This window comes from Hyperolius riggenbachi, chromosome 3 (genome assembly GCF_040937935.1).
Source record: "Hyperolius riggenbachi isolate aHypRig1 chromosome 3, aHypRig1.pri, whole genome shotgun sequence".
Classification (NCBI taxonomy): domain Eukaryota; kingdom Metazoa; phylum Chordata; class Amphibia; order Anura; family Hyperoliidae; genus Hyperolius; species Hyperolius riggenbachi.
Window position 1 is genome coordinate 196,894,119 of NC_090648.1, and position 19,803 is coordinate 196,913,921.

The 19,803-nt window shown below is 42.8% G+C and overlaps 1 protein-coding gene across 3 annotated transcripts in view; it reads left to right on the forward strand.

Moving 5' to 3' along the window:
* The window catches only part of LIPC (lipase C, hepatic type), a 169,105-nt gene extending 154,581 nt beyond the window's left edge, over positions 1-14,524 (forward strand). For all 3 annotated transcript variants that reach the window (XM_068275517.1, XM_068275518.1, XM_068275519.1), the window contains 3 exons: positions 4,123-4,243; positions 9,228-9,437; positions 14,368-14,524. In XM_068275517.1, the coding sequence (XP_068131618.1) occupies positions 4,123-4,243; positions 9,228-9,437; positions 14,368-14,485 (449 nt within the window). In that variant the 3' untranslated portion in view covers positions 14,486-14,524. The remainder of the gene's footprint in view (positions 1-4,122; positions 4,244-9,227; positions 9,438-14,367) is intronic.
* The last annotated feature ends 5,279 nt before the right edge of the window (positions 14,525-19,803 follow it).

Sequence of the window (19,803 nt, forward strand, 5' to 3'; positions counted from 1 at the left end):
TAAAACATGGAACCACCTTAATAAACAAATACCAAGGGTAGGTAAGTAAAGATGTGTGTACTTACTGTTTTCTTTATTTCCATAGTGTAAGAGCAGGTCTGCTTTAAGGGATCTTTCCAGAATGTGTTTGGTATTAGGAAGAATGTTACTAGAAATCTGTAATTGAAAGACTAGTGTGTTGACTACGATAAGAGGAGTTGTGGGCACAGTAGATGATTACGCCTGGCATGAGTTGTGGACTGCTATGGTACTTGTTTTTTCTACCTGTTGACCATGACAACAATGATGTTGACTGGACAGGATTTCCTGACTACGTAACACCTTTGAGTTCATTATGGTAGCCAGTCAAAGGTTTCTTTATACACTAAAGGGTCAAGGTCACCTAAAGCCATGTAGGTGACAGGAGGACCTATCACTGACACCTATATTACCGCAAGGATACCATTAAGGTAGCACAATAAACATCCACACCCCATTAATTTATGTTACTATCATTTTTTTTTGCTTTGATTGGCTTCTTTCAGCTGGACTAATGGTGCCCATACATGGTACGATTTTTTCATTTTTTTCCGATTAGATAATTCGGTTAGATTATTTCGTTAGATCAAATATAAAGATTTTTCCAACATGTCCGACCAGATTTTTATTGAAAAAAAAGGATAATCATTAGTTTTTCTTAAAGGATTCATTTCGATTTGATCATCTTGGTCAAATAAACGGGAAAATTAAATTATTTCATTGTACCATGTACGGGCACCATAAGAGTGATCTTGAACTAGAAACTGGCACATGGGGTGTGGCCTCTGTCCAGAATGCTAGGACCTGCCCCAGTGTTTCTCACCTCACAGTGGCCAGAGAGTAGAAGCCTTCCCTACTACAGCCTGAAAATAGCCAGAATGAAATGCAGTTATCTCATATTTATTATTGGCTTTATGAAGCACTGCGGTAAACAGACCTATTTTATTAAAATTGCTCTTTCCTTCCTGTTTTCGAGCATACCGTGACGGGGAGCAGAATCACATTTTCACAGTTCTCAACATGTGCCTAACATTGGCCAAGTGACCCCATAAAAATATTCAATACTTTTGTCAGAAATTGTTATGCTTTCTAGCCACCCTAGACATAAATAGCGGTTAGTGAACTTGTTAAAAAAAATCTGTGTTTGCTTGGTTGCTGCCTGACAGAGAAGCGACAGCTCAGGGTGTCTGGGTTATGACCTAGTTATGGCTTTATAAGATTTAATGTATTCTAATCTGCAGCACTAGTAATTTCCCCAAGACCTTTCTTCCTTCCTTTTAATTATAAAGAGAAGCCGATTTCCTCAAGAATAATACATGCTTGCTTCTAATATAAATATGCACACCAGAAGTCACTGCCTGAATCCCAATGTGCACGGTTTTATTGTAGAGTCCCATCTTTGTCAGCCAGAGGAAACATATGCGGGAGGCCAGCCAAGCAAGAGAAAGTCTCCGTAATTGCTCTCCGACACCTGAAAGCATTCTCATTCTGCATACAGACTAACATTTATAGCTGTAATTAGTCTGCCGAGAATGCATTGTTACTCCACAAATCAGTGTACGGTTACAGAATATTTGTGGCTCTGTAGAGAAATATATAGATTTCTATTCTGTCAGATGACCCACACAAGCATCAGCTTCCTCATTGGTCACAACTTTGCTTAGGTCTAAAGAAGCTGAATCAACTTATCAGAATCAGTTTCCATCGTATCAGGTTACTCAGGTTATTACTGGTTATGTACCTCCTATGCCTTACTGCATTAGCCCTGGGTGTCAATAACGATCTCTTAGAAAGGGTAAGAAATAGTCTACAGATATCACTAAGGACACAGAAGTATATCTAAGAACTCCTGTAAGTACAGTTTATGCCTAAAGTAACATAACATAAACCTAATGGAATATATCCCCTTTTGAAAAGTAATAAAAATAAAAATAAAAGACTACCATGAATAAGAAGTTGTAAAAATGTTATTCTTGCTCTTAAACAAATATCACGCTTAGATTCTCAAAGTCATACGCAGATGTTTTGCCTGTTTGTAGCTTTTCCAGTTGCAAGGAATGGAAATACTCTGCTACTGTATCAGGTTTAGAGTAGTCTCAGCTGTCCAGGGTCATAGAGAACAAACATTCATAAAGTTGTCACATACAAAAATCAGCTTGTCATGGTAACATACTGCCTGGCTTTCTGAAATAAGAAAGAATGACAAAGACCTGCTCCAGTCACACCTCTGTCACAACCCCTTGTCACATGTACGAGCAATAATTAATTAGAAAAATGTGAATTTTCATTACTCAAACTGGCCCAGTCCTGTCTGTTCTCATTACTTTTCCAAATGTGTGTAACCAATGTCTCTCTTGCTTTATATTGGAGTTTAGAGTGTGGTTTCTGGTTCCTGCCATGATTGTGCCATGATATGGTTACACAGTTTTAATTGGCTGGCCTGTCCTGCCGTAAAGCCCTTCATAAGCCAAGAATATTGTATGGGTAGAGATCTTGTCATTTTCCTCTTAGTCTGAATAATAAAATGGCCAGCCTGTTCAGTCTCAGGCAATGCTGGGGAGAGGCAAAAGTACAACTTTAATAAGCCTGAAAACGTCTATTCCAGGCAAGGCAAGCTCAAGAACAAGGGTACTGTCAGTGTCAACTGAGGCTCCAGGACTTCAGAAAGCCCCATGGATGTATCTGTCAGAAGCTAACCATTTGTCAGTGTTGTAGGTGGTGCCCAGATAGCATCTATGGCTGCATCATTTGACAATTACTTCAAAGTTACAGTGTGGAAGGCAGAGCACGGAGGGGTAGTGGCTGCAAACCCTCAGTGCAGAAACAGCACAACAGATCAAGGCGTAGTGGGACTAACCATCAGTGCTATGTAGGTAGTTGGGGCAAAGTATTATGGGCGCATGATGCCTATAATACGCATCAGCAAAATCTGCCGGCCAGCGGTGTAGGTCAAGGTCACATGTAATGAGCTATAAACAAATGAGGTATAAGTGATGTGCTGTACATTAACCCTTTCCAATCCAATGCATTTCCCATCCCAGCACTTACTTGGGTGATAGCAGGAGTGCTTTGCAGAAGGTATATCCACTCACGCTCCACCCCACTGCCTGCGTGCCACAGGACTTACAATATTGCAGTGGGGTGCCAAAGGGAGTCAAAGTGTACAACAGATAGCCTAACACTTTCAAAGTTTGTCATATGTGATAGGATGAACAAGTAAAAGCTCTAGCCTTGTCCTGAAACCACTCCATTTTAGCCATGCCCACAAAAATGTGTGTGGCACCAATTTCTTTCTCTTCTCACCTATCCAGACTAAGAGCCCTTTCACTCAATGAGCCATATGTAATTCACTTTTTCTCCTGAGTTTTCTCCTAGGTGTTATTTTCACACCTTGTCATAAAATGCCTTTTAAACCTCCAGCAAGCAAGAAAGTGCTCTAAATAATTTTGATAGTACTTTTCCACCAATGCTTGGGTACCTTTGCAAATGTAAAATGCTAAAAAGTTATTTTAAAGAGAAGATGAAAATTATCTCCCTGGAGATATCTCAGGAGAAAAAATGAATTGCATATGGGTTGTCATGAAAAGTAATTTTGTTGTGTTACACAATGACAATAAAGTGAATTGAATTGAATTGAATAGTCTGTTGTGTTGTGGCACAGCGGACATGGTACTGTGTGGTTGCCACTTTTCAGCTCAGTGTGAAAGATGTCTTAGGTCCAACTTTTTTGTTGAAGCATCCAATCTTCTCGGATGGTACAAGTTCACTGTTAAAGCAATTTAAACCTAGTAAAGCATATGAACACTTTTCCCACTTCTTTAGCAATTGTGAACCAGTCTGTCATTCAATACTCAGTTCTAACTGTTGTTTCTTGGTTTGCACAAGAATTCCTCAAAAAGGTAAATGAGGTGGTCTGGTATCCCCATTTCATGAGAATATACCACAGTCTATCATGATCTACACAGTCAAAAGTGATTTAACTAAAGGAGAGCAAATAGCCGTTTCTGTGGCAGAAGCGTTTTTCTCATTGATCAATATATGTTACTCTACATGACCGACTATTGCATTTTGATGCTTTTGACTATTCTTTTTTTTTTGCTCTAGCTTACCATTACCAGTTCAAGATACAGTTAACCAATGAAATTGAGGATAAGCAATTGTTTCCACAATTAATAGTATCTCTGACTGGGGCCAAGCAGGATGCTGAAGCTGTACCTTTAACTATGTAAGTACCACAGATATTGTTTGGTTTAACTAAATAATGTTCAAGGAAAATACCTCTTAGCTTACTTCAGATCTGTATAAGAAAATGCACTGATGAAATGAATAGAGAACACCCTCCAACTACAGCCCACGTGTGCAGAGCTGAAAACAGATGGATCACCAAGAAAATCTCACCCCCCCCCCCTTTTATCTTAAAGGGAACCTGAAATAAGTTAAAAAAAAAAAAGTTTCACCTGGGGCTTCTCCCAGCCCCCTGCAGCTGCCCTATGCCCACGTCGGTACTTAATGATCCTCTGGTCCTCCCCCACAGCGTGGTTTCGATACTGCCAGATGATCGGCTTGAAAAAGGGCAGGAGCCCGAAACAGCTGACTGTTGCTGCTGATGGCATTGTGTTTTAACCTTTTTGATAATAAAGATTTGAAAACGATTTGAAGATTGTGCGGACCTCAATTGTTTGCTTTGCTGTATACACTCTGGCGGTACCCAGAGGGAAGGTCCAGCACATCTCGTCCCTTGTTCTAGGGATTTGGCCGTTTGAGTGCGGTTCCACTACAAATAAGATACTGCCAGATGATGGCAACTGCGCCTGCATGGCCGTGTGCATCCTCTTTCGTGCTCCAGTAGCCGGGATCGTCCTGGACAGGCGAAGTAGATATTTTCACGTACTGCACCTGCGCAGGAAGCGCCTGGAGATGTGAACGTATATGAGGATGTGCAGGCCGTCAATTTGTAAGTTGGCAGTAATGAAACCAAGCCGCGGCGAGGGATCGAAGGATCTTTGAGTACCAACTTGGGCATAGGACTGCTGCAGGGGGCTGGGAAAGCCTCAGGTAAGTGAAACTTTTTTTTTTTTTTTTTTTTACTTATTTCATTGTTCCCTTTAATACTCTCTATGAAACTGATGCTAACTGTGGATTAACTAAGGCCTGCTAATAAAATGATAGACACTAACAGTTACCAAGATTAGAGTATGTAATATATAATTTTTATGGATATGTAACACATTTAATTAAAGTGGGACTAAACTCAGAACTTCCTTGTTGCTCTAAAAGATTAGCCACAGCATGAAAACCATTATAGACAAATATTTTCTTCATTAAAATGTATTGAAAATCCTAAAAAATCTGAAGTTTTACACGGTTTCACACTTCTGCAGAAGGCACTGCAAGGGTTAAGCCTCAGTGTTTACTATATGTAGCTGATAAGCACTAATTAGACAGGTTTAACTGCCTAAACAAACACACAACTCAGAAAAGCGAATTTCTTCAGCAACCATAAGTGGAATAAAGACTTTTTATTGTGTGCTGTGCAAGAGTTTGAGTGCGCTTTAAGAGAAACCTGAAATGAGAAAAACATGGAGGGTGCCATATTTATTTCTTTTGAACCACTTTGGAACCCTTGGGCACTTGTTTGGGGCACCATTTTATGACAGCTGCTAGCAGATAATTATACATGGGGCATGAAAGACAAGTCCACCTGCCTATCACGAGTGATAAGTATATGGGCAGATGTCAGCTGGCCGGTCCCAGCGCATCTCTTACTTGATCCCTACTGTGTGTCCTCCAAGGATTTATTGAAGCCTGGCTTTTGCTTGCATTTGCTGCTGTATTGGAACTCTTCAAGAAAAAAAAAAAACTCACATCAGACCCATGTGTAGCCAGCCACTTATCCCAGATCTTATTAAATTTCCTAGGGCATTTCCTAATACTACCAGCATGAAACGCTTGTACAATGGTAAGACAGCATTCACCGCATTTATCCATTAGGCCACAGTGGGGCTGTCTTATTTGTTCCACCAAGATTTCCCTCTTTGCACAATGGCACAGGAGCTGCACTAGTATTTTTTGAAATGCAACAAGGAGACGCCCTTTGCTTTAATAATAATACAGGTCTGCACTTTTGACCATGCTGGCTGGATAAGGAAGATGAAAATATTTATAGAGAAAGAAACAGCAGCTGCATTTTTAGTACAAGCCTTTTGTTGTGGATTCATATACATGGATCAACAACATGGTCCCTTTAATGTTTTTGTGAGCATGCAGAATGCTGGAGTTAAGGTTCTTTCATTCCTCTTAAAATTAAGAGCTACTAGATCTTGTATTGGACAAGCTGTCTGATGCACAAGGCTATGCTAGGAGCTAATTCCAAACAATTTCTTTCTAAATAGGCCCTTTGCTGGAAAATGTTACCTTGGGAAACATTTATTCTCTTGAACGACACTTGAAACTGGAGGGGTGTTAGGACTAATGAAGATATGTTAATAGCAAGCTTCAGGCATATTATGAGGTTTCTTTCATTTTGCAGCTCAGAAAGGCAAAAACTTTATTTTTATCCTCAGTTTTTTTAAATGTGATTTTGTTTAAAGGATTTAAAGAGACACTGAAGCGAAAAAAAATATGATATAATGAATTGGTTGTGTACTATGAATAATTACTAGAAAATTAGCAGGAAAGAAAATATTCTCATAATTATTTTCAGGTACCGTATTTTCTGCCGTATAAGACGCACTTTTTCTCCCCCAAAAATGGGGAGAAAAAGTCACTGCGTCTTATACGGCAAAGGCAGGGAATCCCCGAGTTCCGATCGCCCGCCGTTACAAACCGCCGACCCGCCGCATCATCGGGGATTCCCTGCATAATCCCAGCCGCATGTCTGTCACTATGGTGTGCCGTGTCCCCCTTCTGTTACCTGTGTGGCCGCTCTGACAAGCCCCGTAGTAACTCATGCGTATAAAGTATTTCCTTGCGCCCCGCGTGGCCGCTTTGTCCCGCCCCCGTCGGAAGCCCCGTATTATGTCTCACCTCATGCATATAAAGTATTAACTTGCATCCCGCGTGGCCGCTTTGTCCCCCCCTCCCCTGTCGGTGTCTCCCCGTGCCTGTTAAAAGTAACGCCAGACAGCGTAGCTTACTGCATACATGCTGCTTTGGGATCGCCGATGTCCTCACTTCTCGCTCTAGTGACCGGCGCTTGTGGAGATGATGTCATCTCCACAAGCGCCGGTCACTAGAGCGAGAAGTGAGGACATCGGCGATCCCAAAGCAGCATGGATGCAGTAAGCTACGCTGTCTGGCGTTACTTTTAACAGGCACGGGGAGACACCGACAGGGGAGGGGGGACTAAGCGGCCACGCGGGATGCAAGTTAATACTTTATATGCATGAGGTGAGACAAATAATACGGGGCTTCCGACGGGGGCGGGACAAAGCGGCCATGCGGGACGCAATGAAATACTTTATATGCATGAGCTGAGACACATAATACGGGGCTTGTCAGAGCGGCCACACAGGTAACAGAAGGGGGGACATTAATGCAGAGACAGAGAGACCACACAGGGAGGGGAGGAAGGGGGGCATGTAATACGCAAGGAGATCATACAGACAAGGGGGCTGGACAGAGGCTACACAGGGGTCAGGAGTGTGTGTGTGTGGGGAGGGGGGGGGCAGTCAAAGAAGAACACAACACAACAGGGGACACCTGGGGACAGAGGATGGACAGAGCAGCCACACAGTGGGCAGAAGGGGAAGGGGGACACCCAGCGACAGAAGAAGACACCTGGGGATACACAGGGGACACCTGGGGCAGAAGGGGACACACAGGAGGTCAAAGAGGACAGAAGGGGACACCATTATTAGATGCTACTGGAACATGGACACACCAGGATTAGTATATCTTTTTTCCCCTGGTTTTTGCCCTCTAAACCTGGGTGCGTCTTATATTCCGGAGCGTCTTATACGGCGCGAAATACGGTATATAGTGTTTTTTCTGACATTGCATCATTCTATAATATGTGCAGATTACACAACATTCAGCATTCAAAATGACTTTTTCACAGCAGTCTGTGAACTATTGACCTCTCCTCTGGCAGAGAAAAAGAAAATTCTTCACTAACAGTTGAAATATTAAAAGTCAGAAGACAGCCCTCTCCACCACTTTGAAAGTCGTAGAGCTTAATGGTTTTTTTTGCATAGAGATAACAACTGGAGTTTCTTAACTCTTCCTGTACTGGAAACAATTAGACTGAAATATCTGATCTTAATGTTTTATTTTTTAGCTGTACTATACATACAAATCATCATAATTTTTTTTTTTGCTTCAGTGTCTCTTTAAAAATGTGGAGTAAGACTGAAATGACTGAAATAAGTACTTAGATTCCATGCAGGTCTATTGGTTAAAGGTAAACATCAACCAAAATGACTTTTGTTATTAGTTTTGGAGACAAAAATAGGTTACAAATAGAGATAATTACATGTCCAATTTGAAAGTCTGTGATTGGCAGGTAATGGTCATGCCACTTCTCTCTATTGCATTACACAGGAAGTAAAAATAACATGATCACTGCTCATGTAAGCAAGTGCCTATTCTTTCTCTATATAATTTCCATATCCCTAGCCACGTGATGTTAGCTTTCCATGTCTGCCTCCAAATAGTACTTAAGTAGGCAGGTCCACCCCCCACCCATATAGTAGTATTAATTAGTCATGTCTTCCCCTCTGATTGTACTATTAGATAACCATTTGTGCGCCCTATATAGTAATATTAAGCAGCTAGGCCTGCGTCTGCCTTCAGACAATAGTATAAGGTAGCCATGTCTGCCTCCAGATAGTTGTATTAGGTAGCTAGGTGTGATTGATGATAAGGACATGAAGATCTATTGACCGGTGTAACAGTTATCTTCCTTATTCCTAAACAAAAACTGCAGCTATTTTTACAAAACTTTTATTACATAATTAATTTGAAAAAAAAATTCTAAAAGGAAAAAAAAATTAGATATACCTGAATTTTGGATGTTAAATGAACCTGGTAGTTTGGAAGTGAACAAGTCATGAATACATTTCAGAGCCACTGGGGGATGTTCAGATGATGACCTGTAAATAAGTTTATACATTAGGATGTAAATGGGTTTATACATTAGGATGTGTATTCTCAAACAGCTCTAAAACACAGTAAATATATGTGCTATCAATGGTTACTATTTATTTCAGAGTTGATGGTATCAAGGAAAGTGGAACCTATTCCTCCCTTATTACACTGGACAACGACATTGGACATCTGATGGTGATCAAGCTAAGGTGGGATGGCATTAATGATATAAAGAATTTCTGGTACACCATTCAAACGAAAATGCCTTGGGCCAACGCTCCAGGAATTCTAGTGAAGAAAATCCGAGTAACAGTGGGAGAGACCCAGGAAAGGTTGGTCAACTTTACTCAACTGTAATAACAAACTTTAAAAAAAAAAACCTTTCTTATCTGCAAACAGAGTCATGGAGTAATATATAGTCAATTTAAAGGGAACTGAGCATCATTTTTAACTCCCAGGGCAGCTCAATAGCAAATTAAAATTGCATGCTAAAAATGTGGTTCTTTATTTAAAAAAAAAAAAACTCATTGTATCTCATCTTTTTACATTTAAGGGTTAATTGCAGGCAGAATCCTTCTACTTCCTGTCCTTCCTCCTTCAGGGAAGCTGGTCACAAGCAACAAAAGATGGGAGGCAGATAAGAACTCACATAATTAGACTTAATTGCCCACAAGCTTAGATCAAACAAACCCATTGAGCATTAGGGTGGGGGATGAGTGGGAAGTGCTTCAAACAGATAACATTAGTCACACTTGATGAATTTCACACCAACCCTGGTTAATGGCAGTGAAAAGGGAGCAGGGGGGTTAACATCTCAAACATGGCAGCCTTTTCAGCTATTTGAAACCATGAGCTGTTAAGATCCCTTTAAAGGCCTCTTGCACACTGCAAGCGATTCAGATTCAGATTCCGCTTTTTAATCAGTTTTAGCATCCAATTCAGATTCAGATTTGCAGTGTGCAGGGAGCAAATTGCAAATTGGAATCTGAATTGGATGTAAAAACTGATTAAAAAGCGAAATCTGAATCTGAATCGCTTGCAGTGTGCAAGAGGCCAAAGTGTTATTTTTCTTCATTTTCTGCAATATCTTTAGTTAATTTAGTCATTTCAGTTAAGTGAATAAAAAAATCACCAAAGTAGCTTAATGTAGTTATAGAAGGGACGCACCCTTAAATGGTATATTTATATTTTGTCATTGGTAGTAATGGATACAGCAAGATTCCATATTTACATCTGAGTTTGTGCTGCAATCTTGACAGCAGGGCATGAGCTTCATAGTGAGCTTTTAATCTCTCAGTCACACAACACAAATCTCCCGAGATCAATCGCGTTGATTGCATCATATTGATTTTAATGAGAGCTGCTACACAAGAGATTTGCCGCACTATGATTGAGTGATCCATCTACAATCTTAAAATGCTACAATTTAATCTCATGGCAGAAAATATAATATATAAATATAATATATTCCCTTCTCCACATTAATAACTGGGAGATTACTAGTTCAGTCTCATTCTGGAGCTTGGTGGCATTTGCCATTAAAAAAAAAAAAAAATTATATATATATATATATACACATACACTTACATATGTACTTACAATTGTGTGAGCTCCTTCCCTCCATCCTTGTTAGTATTGTAATGGTATGCCCTCTGAAAATCCGTGTTCCTGTGCAACCATCTAGCAGGCTTGAGAGGAGCTGATTTGGAAACAACACCTGACTAGAGATGCCGCGAACCTCCGATTTTCGGTTCGCGAACCCTGTGTTCAACAGTTGTCAAGAGAAAAATTAGACAAAATAGCAGTGTTAGGAAGACTTGCCTAAGGTCTCCTACTGAATAGGTGCTGGCTTACTGAACAGACAGAGACGAGATTCAAACTCTGGGCTCCTGTGTCAGAGGCAGAGCCATTCACCATTACACCATGCAGCCACTGCTTACAGACATGTAGCCAGACATGGCCTTGTATTTTGTGTTCAACAGTTGTCAAGAGAAAAATTAGACAAGATAGCAGTGTTAGGAAGACTTGCCTAAGGTCTCCTACTGAATAGGTGCTGGCTTACTGAACAGACAGAGACGAGATTCGAACCCTGGTCTCCTGTGTCAGAGGCAGAGCCATTCACCATTACACCATGCAGCCACTGCTTACAGACATGTAGCCAGACATGGCCTTGTATTTTGTGTTCAACAGTTGTTAAGAGAAAAATTAGACAAGATAGCAGTGTTAGGAAGACTTGCCAAAGTTCTCCTACTGAATAGGTGCTGGCTTACTGAACAGACAGAGACAAGATTCGAACTCTGGTCTCCTGTGTCAGAGGCAGAGCCCTTCACCATTACACCATGCCATCCACTGCTTACAGATCTGTAGCCAGGCATGGCCTTGTCTTTTGTGTTCAACAGTTGTCCAAAGAGAACCTCAGATAGCCAGGTAGATTCATATCTCTCTCTCTCTCTCTCTCTCTCTCTCTCTCTCTCTCTCTCTCTCTCTCTCTCTCTCTAGTAGGGATGGTCACCGCTTTCCGCGGAATTGTATTTTGAGCATAAATGGATTGAGCATAAATGGTACATGCTAGGCTGGCTTCAGCATGTAGTGTTGGTGAGAAAGAGAGAGCGAGAGAGAGAGAGATGAATCTACCTGGCTATCTGGGGTTCTCTTTGGACAACTGTTGAACACAAAATACAAGGCCATGTCTGGCTACATGTCTGTAAGCAGTGGCTGCATGGTGTAATGGTGAATGGCTCTGCCTCTGACACAGGAGACCAGAGTTCGAATCTTGTCTCTGTCTGTTCAGTAAGCCAGCACCTATTCAGTCGGAGACCTTAGGCAAGTCTTCCTAACACTGCTATCTTGTCTAATTTTTCTCTTGACAACTGTTGAACACAAAATACAAGGCCATGTCTGGCTACATATCTGTGCTACTGCCTATAGAGTGTGCCCTAGTGGCTGCAGCTCTGGTGCTTTGAGTCTGCCAGGAGAAAAGTGTGATATAAATGTTATTTGTCTTGTCTAATTTTTCTCTTGCATTAAGCATAAATGGTACATGCTAGGCTACTTTCAGCTACTTTCAGCTACTTTCAGCTACTTTCAGCTAGTAGTGTTGGTGGTACAATGGATATGTTAGTTGCCTACCATACACTGAGGCCTGGGTTCAAATCCCTATCATGGTATATAAGCTGGTTTTTGAAATACTGGAATTCCCTGGCAGATGGGACCCTCCTCCCTCCGGTAGGAGGGAGTAGGTAGTAGTTAGGAGGGAGGAGGGAATAGGTAGAAGGGTAGAAGGGAGGTGGGAGCCCACAAACAGGCTAATTAAAATCTCCCTAGCAGAGTGTGTAGCAGCTGTCACTTAACTAATTAGTGTAGGCAGTATAAGGACCTTACTTGGAGGTGGGGGGGTGGGCCTCCAGCATTGAGAGCAGTGTGTATGGCAATAATGTGTCTGCTGGCTGTAATATAAAGAGTCAAAGTTTTGCTCAATAGAGATTTATGGGGCAAATCGAACTTCCGGGAAAGTTCGCGTTTGGTAGGCGAACGCGAACCCCCAAAGTTCGCCTGGAACCGTTCGCCGGCGAACAGTTCGCGACATCTCTACACCTGACTTGCAAACACAATAAACTATAACTTCTTCCCTTGCCACGTGATATTAAGTGACCATGTCTATCTCCAGATAGTAGTTAAGTAGGCAGGTGTAACACCCACCACCCCCCCCCCCCCCCATATAGAAGTATTAAATAGCCATGTCAGAGCTGCAGACAGAAGTATTAGGCAGCCATATGCTTCACCAAGATAGTAGTATTAAGTAGTTATGTCTTCCCCCAAAGTGTAATATTAAGTAGCCTCCAGATATTACATGAGTTGTGACGTGTACCCCCAGATGGTGGTATTAAGTAGCCATGTCTGCCTCCTTGATTGTAGTTTTAAGTAGTCGTGTGTCCCCCAGTTAGTAGTATTAACCACTTGAGGACCCACCCTTTACCCCCCCTTAAGGACCAGCGCTGTTTGTTTGGATCTGTGCTGGGTGGGCTCTGCAGCCCCCAGCACAGATCCGCGGCCACACAGAGCGATCAGATCGCCCCCCTTTTTTCCCCACTAGGGGGATGATGTGCAGGGGGGGTCTGATCGCTCCTACCTGCAGGCATGTTGCGGGGGGGGCACCTCAAAGCCCCCCCCGCGGCGACATTCTCCCCCCTCCCTCTCCTATCTGCTCCCCCGGGAGATCTGGGCTGCACAGGACGCTATCCGTCCTGTGCAGCCAGTGACAGGACGTCCCCTGTCACATGGCGGCGATCCCCGGCCGCTGATTGGCCGGGGATCGCCGATCTGCCTTACGGCGCTGCTGCGTACAAATGTAAACAAAGCGGATTATTTCCGCTTGTGTTTACATTTAGCCTGCGAGCCGCCATCGGCGGCCCGCAGGCTATTCACGGAGCCCCCCGCCGTGAATTGACAGGAAGCAGCCGCTCGCACGAGCGGCTGCTTCCTGATTAATCAGCCTGCAGCTGGCGACGCAGTACTGCGTCGCTGGTCCTGCAGCTGCCACTTTGCCGACGCACGGTATAAGCGTGCGGTCGGCAAGTGGTTAAGTAGTCATGTCTGCCCCTCTGATTGTACTATTAGATAACCATCTGGGCATTCCATATACTGTAGTAATATAAAGCAACCATTCCCACTTTGAGATAATGGTATAAGGTAGCCATGTAAGCTCCCATATAGAGTAAGCCATATCTGCCTCCAGATAGTTGTATTAGATAGCTAGGCAAGACATTTTCTTCTACCCCATACAGAGTAGCTGCAGTCGAGCATGGTAAGTCACTTACCAGTCCTACTATTATAAGTATCCTTTCTCCTGCCTGAGCCTATTGGCAAAGTGGCTCCTGTTTACGCTAAAGTGGCATGTACAAATAATGTCACATGTCAAGAAATGTGGCTGCACTAGGAACCATGGAGTCACTAAATACTGGAGTAAGACTGCGCTGGCGGGAAAGTTGAGTAACCTCTTCCCTCCAACACGCACTGCTGCTTGCTACTCTGTATTTAAGGGGTCCACTGCAGGTCCCTATGAGGCCCACCATGATTGTCCCAAAAACCCTGAAGCAATAGCCTGGGTTGCCTCCTCGGTACTCCAGCTCTAGAGAACACTGCTAAAGAGTGCATAACATATAGTTTGATGTTCCATATTCCGTATTTATAACTGTAAGGTTACTATTCATAATCTACCCAGCCACTCATTTCTGAAATAAGACATGCTATGTACTTCCACAGAATTACCTTTTGCTCAGAAAACCTGGATGACTTCAAGCTGCTTCCAGATCAGGAGAAGACATATGTGAGATGTTTAACGAAACTCAAGAAGAAGAAGAAGTCGTCTCAAAATTTGTAACCAGAAGTCTTGAAGATTGAGAATGTGCACTTTATGGAATTGTGTTCCTCATGAAAATGAGTCAAATGGTTTTTGCCATCTTGCATAGTATAAAATAAACTATTTTCAGTAAGGTTTAAAAAAAAAAAAAGTTTTACATTTATAACACTATAGTGTAGATATCCCAGTAACAAATAAACGCAGAGGTATAACTACCTGGGGAAAAGCCGCTGCAACTGGGGGATGTCAGAAACCATCTTATCTGCCTGCCGAAAGCTTGTACACACGTGCTGCTACTGTCAGCAGAACGTCTGCCCAACGGGAGAGTCTGACGGACCCGTCGTTTGCTAAAGTACGGCGTGTGTACGCGATACATGAGGTGAAAATAATTATAGCAGATTTAATTACCTGAGGCTTCCTCCAGCTTCTAGAAGCCTCTGTGTCCCTCGCTGCAATTCCACCTTCAGAAACTCTTCTGGGGTCCCCTCCATGGCACATACGAAGAAGCTGCCATCGCTACGGAGGGGACCCCAGAATTTGTACTGATAAACTTGTGTGCATTCATCTATGGCATTTTTATAAAGAAAGCGGAATTTCCTTTTAAACACTAACAGGCAAGTAGCATTTTCAAAAGGGAGTCAGCAAAATCTCCATATATTGCGCAAAAGGTGGATCAGCGCAACACCAGGCCGCCTCCGAATGGCCTCCAATCAGAGGTGCGCTGAGCCCCCCCAGAAACTACAAACGCACCTTGAACCCAAACAGAAGCTCTGCATATACACCAAAAGCATGGCTGTTAAGTGGGAGCAGCTGACCAAAAACGAAATAAATTAGTACATAGCAAGGAAATGAACAGCGCTACTTAAAAACAGGCAAGTGCCTACCTGCAAAAGAGTGCAAGCCCCACTTGTGGGATATAATACACACCGAGCATACACATGACCTGTCTACCACTGGAGGAGGATGTTAGTTTCCTGTAACAGCTTGCATGCAACCTATTAAGTACTCGTCCCTCCCACTGCGAAGAAGTCGATCCTCCATGGGAGGGGCCTAACACTAACTAAATCCCACAAGTGGGGCTTGCACTCTTTTGCAGGTAGGCACTTGCCTGTTTTTAAGTAGCGCTGTTCATTTCCTTGCTATAAAATCTCCATATATGCCTTAATTTAATTTAACTGAATTAACTCTCTCTATGGTAAAATAGACTAATAAAACAAGAATTAAATGACACTCCACGCATATCTACACACTCATATTTTTATAAGATACCGGTACATAAAGCTGCAAAAATGAAGTCCACTCATAAGCAATACTGAGGTGAATAACTGTGTACATAAATCTATCTACCATGCCACAGCACTTAAGTACGCTATTCCAATTCTGTTTTCACAAACTCCTTATGCAATAACTATGGCAATACAAAACAACTCTGTGGAAAGCTGTTTAGGGTAAAATAACTACATAAGACCTTAAAGAGGAACTTCAGCCTGAACAAACATACTGTCATTAACCCTCCTGGCGGTATAAAAAAATACGCCAGGAGGCAGCGCGGCAGTTTTTTTAAAAAAAAAATTTTCTATATCATGTAGCGAGCCCAGGGCTCGCTACATGATAGCCGCTGCTCAGCGGCATCCCCCCGCCCTCTTCGATCGCCTTCGGCGATCTCCGATCAGGAAATCCCGTTCAAAGAACGGGATTTCCTGGAGGGCTTCCCCCGTCGCCATGGCGACGGGCGGGATGACGTCACCGACATCACTGACGTCGGGTCGTCATTGGGAGTCCCGGGCCACCCCTCGGCGCTGCCTGGCACTGATTGGCCAGGCAGCGCACGGGGTCTGGGGGGGGGGGGGGGCGCGCGCCGCACCGTATAGCGGCGATCGGGCGCGCGGCGGCGGCGATCGGGGTGCTGGCGCAGCTAGCAAAGTGCTAGCTGCGTCCAGCAAAAAAAAAATTAAACAAATCGGCCCAGCAGGGCCTGAGCGGCACCCTCCGGCGGCTTACCCCGAACTACGTTCGGGGTTACCGCCAAGAAGGTTAAGTTACATTAGTTATGTTAATTAAAATAGATAGGTAATATAATCTCTTACCCACCCTGTTTTAAAAGAACAGGCAAATGTTTGATTTCATGAGGGCAGCCATCTTTTTGTTTGACAGGAGGTGACAGGGAGCATGAGACACAGTTCCAACTGTCCTGTGTGCTGCTCACCACTCCCAGTTGCTAGGAAATCCCGTCATGCTTTGCACAGCATCAGGGAAAAAAAGCCCGGGCAGTTGTCTTTGATGGGTGGAGCTTAGATAAAAATGCAGCTAAAAATGATGCTTTGGTAAGAAAAACAAAGTTCTGATGCTGTGAAACTGTTAAAGAAACACCAAGCCTTTTCAGTGCTGCTGAGTAGATTTTTAGTCCGGAGGTTCACTTTAAGGAAAGGCCTCAATGTTTTTTTTGGGGGGCCCAATTCCAGACTGCATTCCAGTTTGCATTCTATTTGCAAGCTAGTCAGAATTATTTGCAACTCATTGACCATTTCTAAATACCACATTGGATATGCCCTCCCCACCTCAGCCATATTTTTTAATGTCAACTTCTAATAACGGCAATCCTTGCTTTCCTTTAAAGAACAGACATGACACCACTTTCATATTGTCATTAAAACTTGAACTTATTGAATTTGGAATTGTAGAAGTGGTTCTTACAACGTCCTTAAATGACCACCATCATGAAAAACATTAAAATTGTACACACATACAATATATGTCCCAGAGTAAAATGCACTATACATTACATTTTTTCCTACGCTGTTGTCACTAAAAGTAGATTTTATTAATTTGACAGATCTGACAGGTTTTGAACTAGTACATCTCTAATAGGGGATTCTCAGTATTCTGTATTATTTCCAAAAGCACTCCCTAGCAAGAACCTATACAAAGATGCTGGCAAACCTGACTACTTGCTGAACACTGAATTCTGGCAGATGGACTGTGCCACTGCCATCCAGGGAATGCTTTGGTAAATATAGGAATTCTTGAGAATAATGAGGAGCTGGACTAGTCCAAAACTTGTAATAAGTACTGAAAACTGTAAGTGGTGGCAACATAGAACAGTTACTAAAACTAATGTACATCTTATTTGTAAGCATACACAGAAGCCACAGGAAAATTATTTTTAATTGTCTAGTACACAGGTCAAAAACTCAAGGCCCGCGGGTGGGTGATAATAGCCGGGAGTTGAATTCATTCAATATATGAATTTGTCTTCATTGAGGTAAGCCACCTCACATTTTTCTATTTTATTGGTTTTTATTGAAGTTTTCTCACATTAGGACGCCTCTTCCCCTACCTTGTGCATTTACCCTCCTTCTGGAGGGGTGTTACCTTCTTTGATCTCTGGTGGTTTCAACCACCTCTTAGGTCAATCGGGTTGTGTGTTTTTTTTTACAAGAGTGGAACCACCTGCAGGGTGGACTGGCTGTCTTCAGGAGTCTTCAAATGCAATTGGGCTTCAGAAGAAGAGGCACTCTGTACTGCGTAAGCGCTCTCTCACACACTCACGCGTCTGCAGTACAAAGCCACTGGTCTTCAGGAGCCTGAGTGCTTCAGATGACTGCCAAAGTCTCCCGCGGTAGATTTCAACGGAGGAGCCTGCGGGAATGAGGACCCCGGGAGGAGAACAGCAAGGCTCTATAAGACCCAGAGCTTTCCTTCTCCTTAGGTAAGTATCTTTTTTTTTCAGTTTTTTTAATTAAGGCTTCAGGCTCACTTTAATGCATGTTTGCAGCATGCATTTGAAGTCACAGCATATTTGCCCTTCTAGTCAAAACCTCCAAAAGCTGCAAGAAAACATTTTATTATATTATAAGGAAACAGCTGTTAGCTGTTTGGAGCTGCCACACTTATCACCCCCTGGCCTGGGAATCCTACAATGTAAAGGTTAGTGTTCTCCATTTCCGCCTTACTTTTACTACAGATGGCATCATGCTGCCTTCCCATCCAAAGCAGCATACCAGTGTAGTGGTCACATTCAGGCATTGCAGCTTACTTTTTAGGGTGCTCAACAAATCTCCCCCATTAAATCGTAATAAACAATTTGGACCCCAGGCTTTTATGCTGGAAATAGCAATGCAATTTTTATGCTATTTTGTAGCGATTTCACTGTGGGATTATGCTGCGATTTTTGCTAGGCAACAGGTATTATTAGAAAGAAAATAAATATGGCAGCCTCCATATATCTCTTGCTTTAGTTGTCCTTAAAGCGGATCCGAGTCGAAAAACTAACTACAACAAGTAACTTGTCTATATTTGTTATCTAAAGTTTAGATAGTTTACACAGCACATCCATCTGCAAACAGCTTAAACAGTGTATGAATATTTATTCCTGTGATACAATGAGGGCGGCCACGTTCTGTTAGTCACATTGTCACAGGCTGAGAGCTGGAGATGCCATCAGCTTACCTGTGAATAAATTCAGTCCCCTCTCCTCCTCCCCTCTGCCTCTAAAATCAATGGCTAGTAACACCTCCCCTGTCCCCTCCCTCGACTGGGCTCCTATAAGCTCTTGCTACTGTCTGAAAATGCCAAGGCACTGTGAAAAGCTGTGGGTGTGCCTTGTTTAGTTTATAGGGAATTAGAGTATTAAAACAAAACAAAAAAGTATTTGGCTTGAGGAATGCCCTATAAACTATATGAAAGGAACACAATTATGTAATTAGTAAAAGTTTATCTCGGATCCACTTTAACCTCCTTGGCGGTACTACGTAAGCCGTGCAGGAGGTTTTCTCCGGCCCTGCTGGGCCGATTTGTTTAATTTTTTTTTGCTGCACGCAGCTAGCACTTTGCTAGCTGCGTCATCACACCGATCGCCGCCGCCCCGCGCTCGATCGGCGCTATCCGTCGCGCCGCCCCCCCCCCCCCCCCCAGACCCCGTGCGCTGCCTGGCCAATCAGTGCCAGGCAGCGCTGGGGGGGGTGGTTTGGGACTTCCAATGACGTCCCGACGTCGGTGACGTCATCCCGCCCAGTCGACAATTCCTTCACAGACCAAGGCTATAGTACAGAAAGTACTATTGCCAGGTTTGCACAAAGCAATTTGAGCTGTCAAGGCTCAACGACACTTAGCTAACTGGGGATTGAAAGGAAAGATATTTTTATGCCAAGTTTATACCAAACGTGAGATTTACCTTTAACAAGTGTTTTTATTACGGTGTGAATAAAATAAATATTTTCTTTAATTTGGATGCTATAATGCTCCCATTTCTTTCTTCTCTCTGATCCACAGAAGTGGGTGGCTACTGGAATACATGACAGCAAAGTACTAAAGAATTAGCATACTCCAATTTGCATATT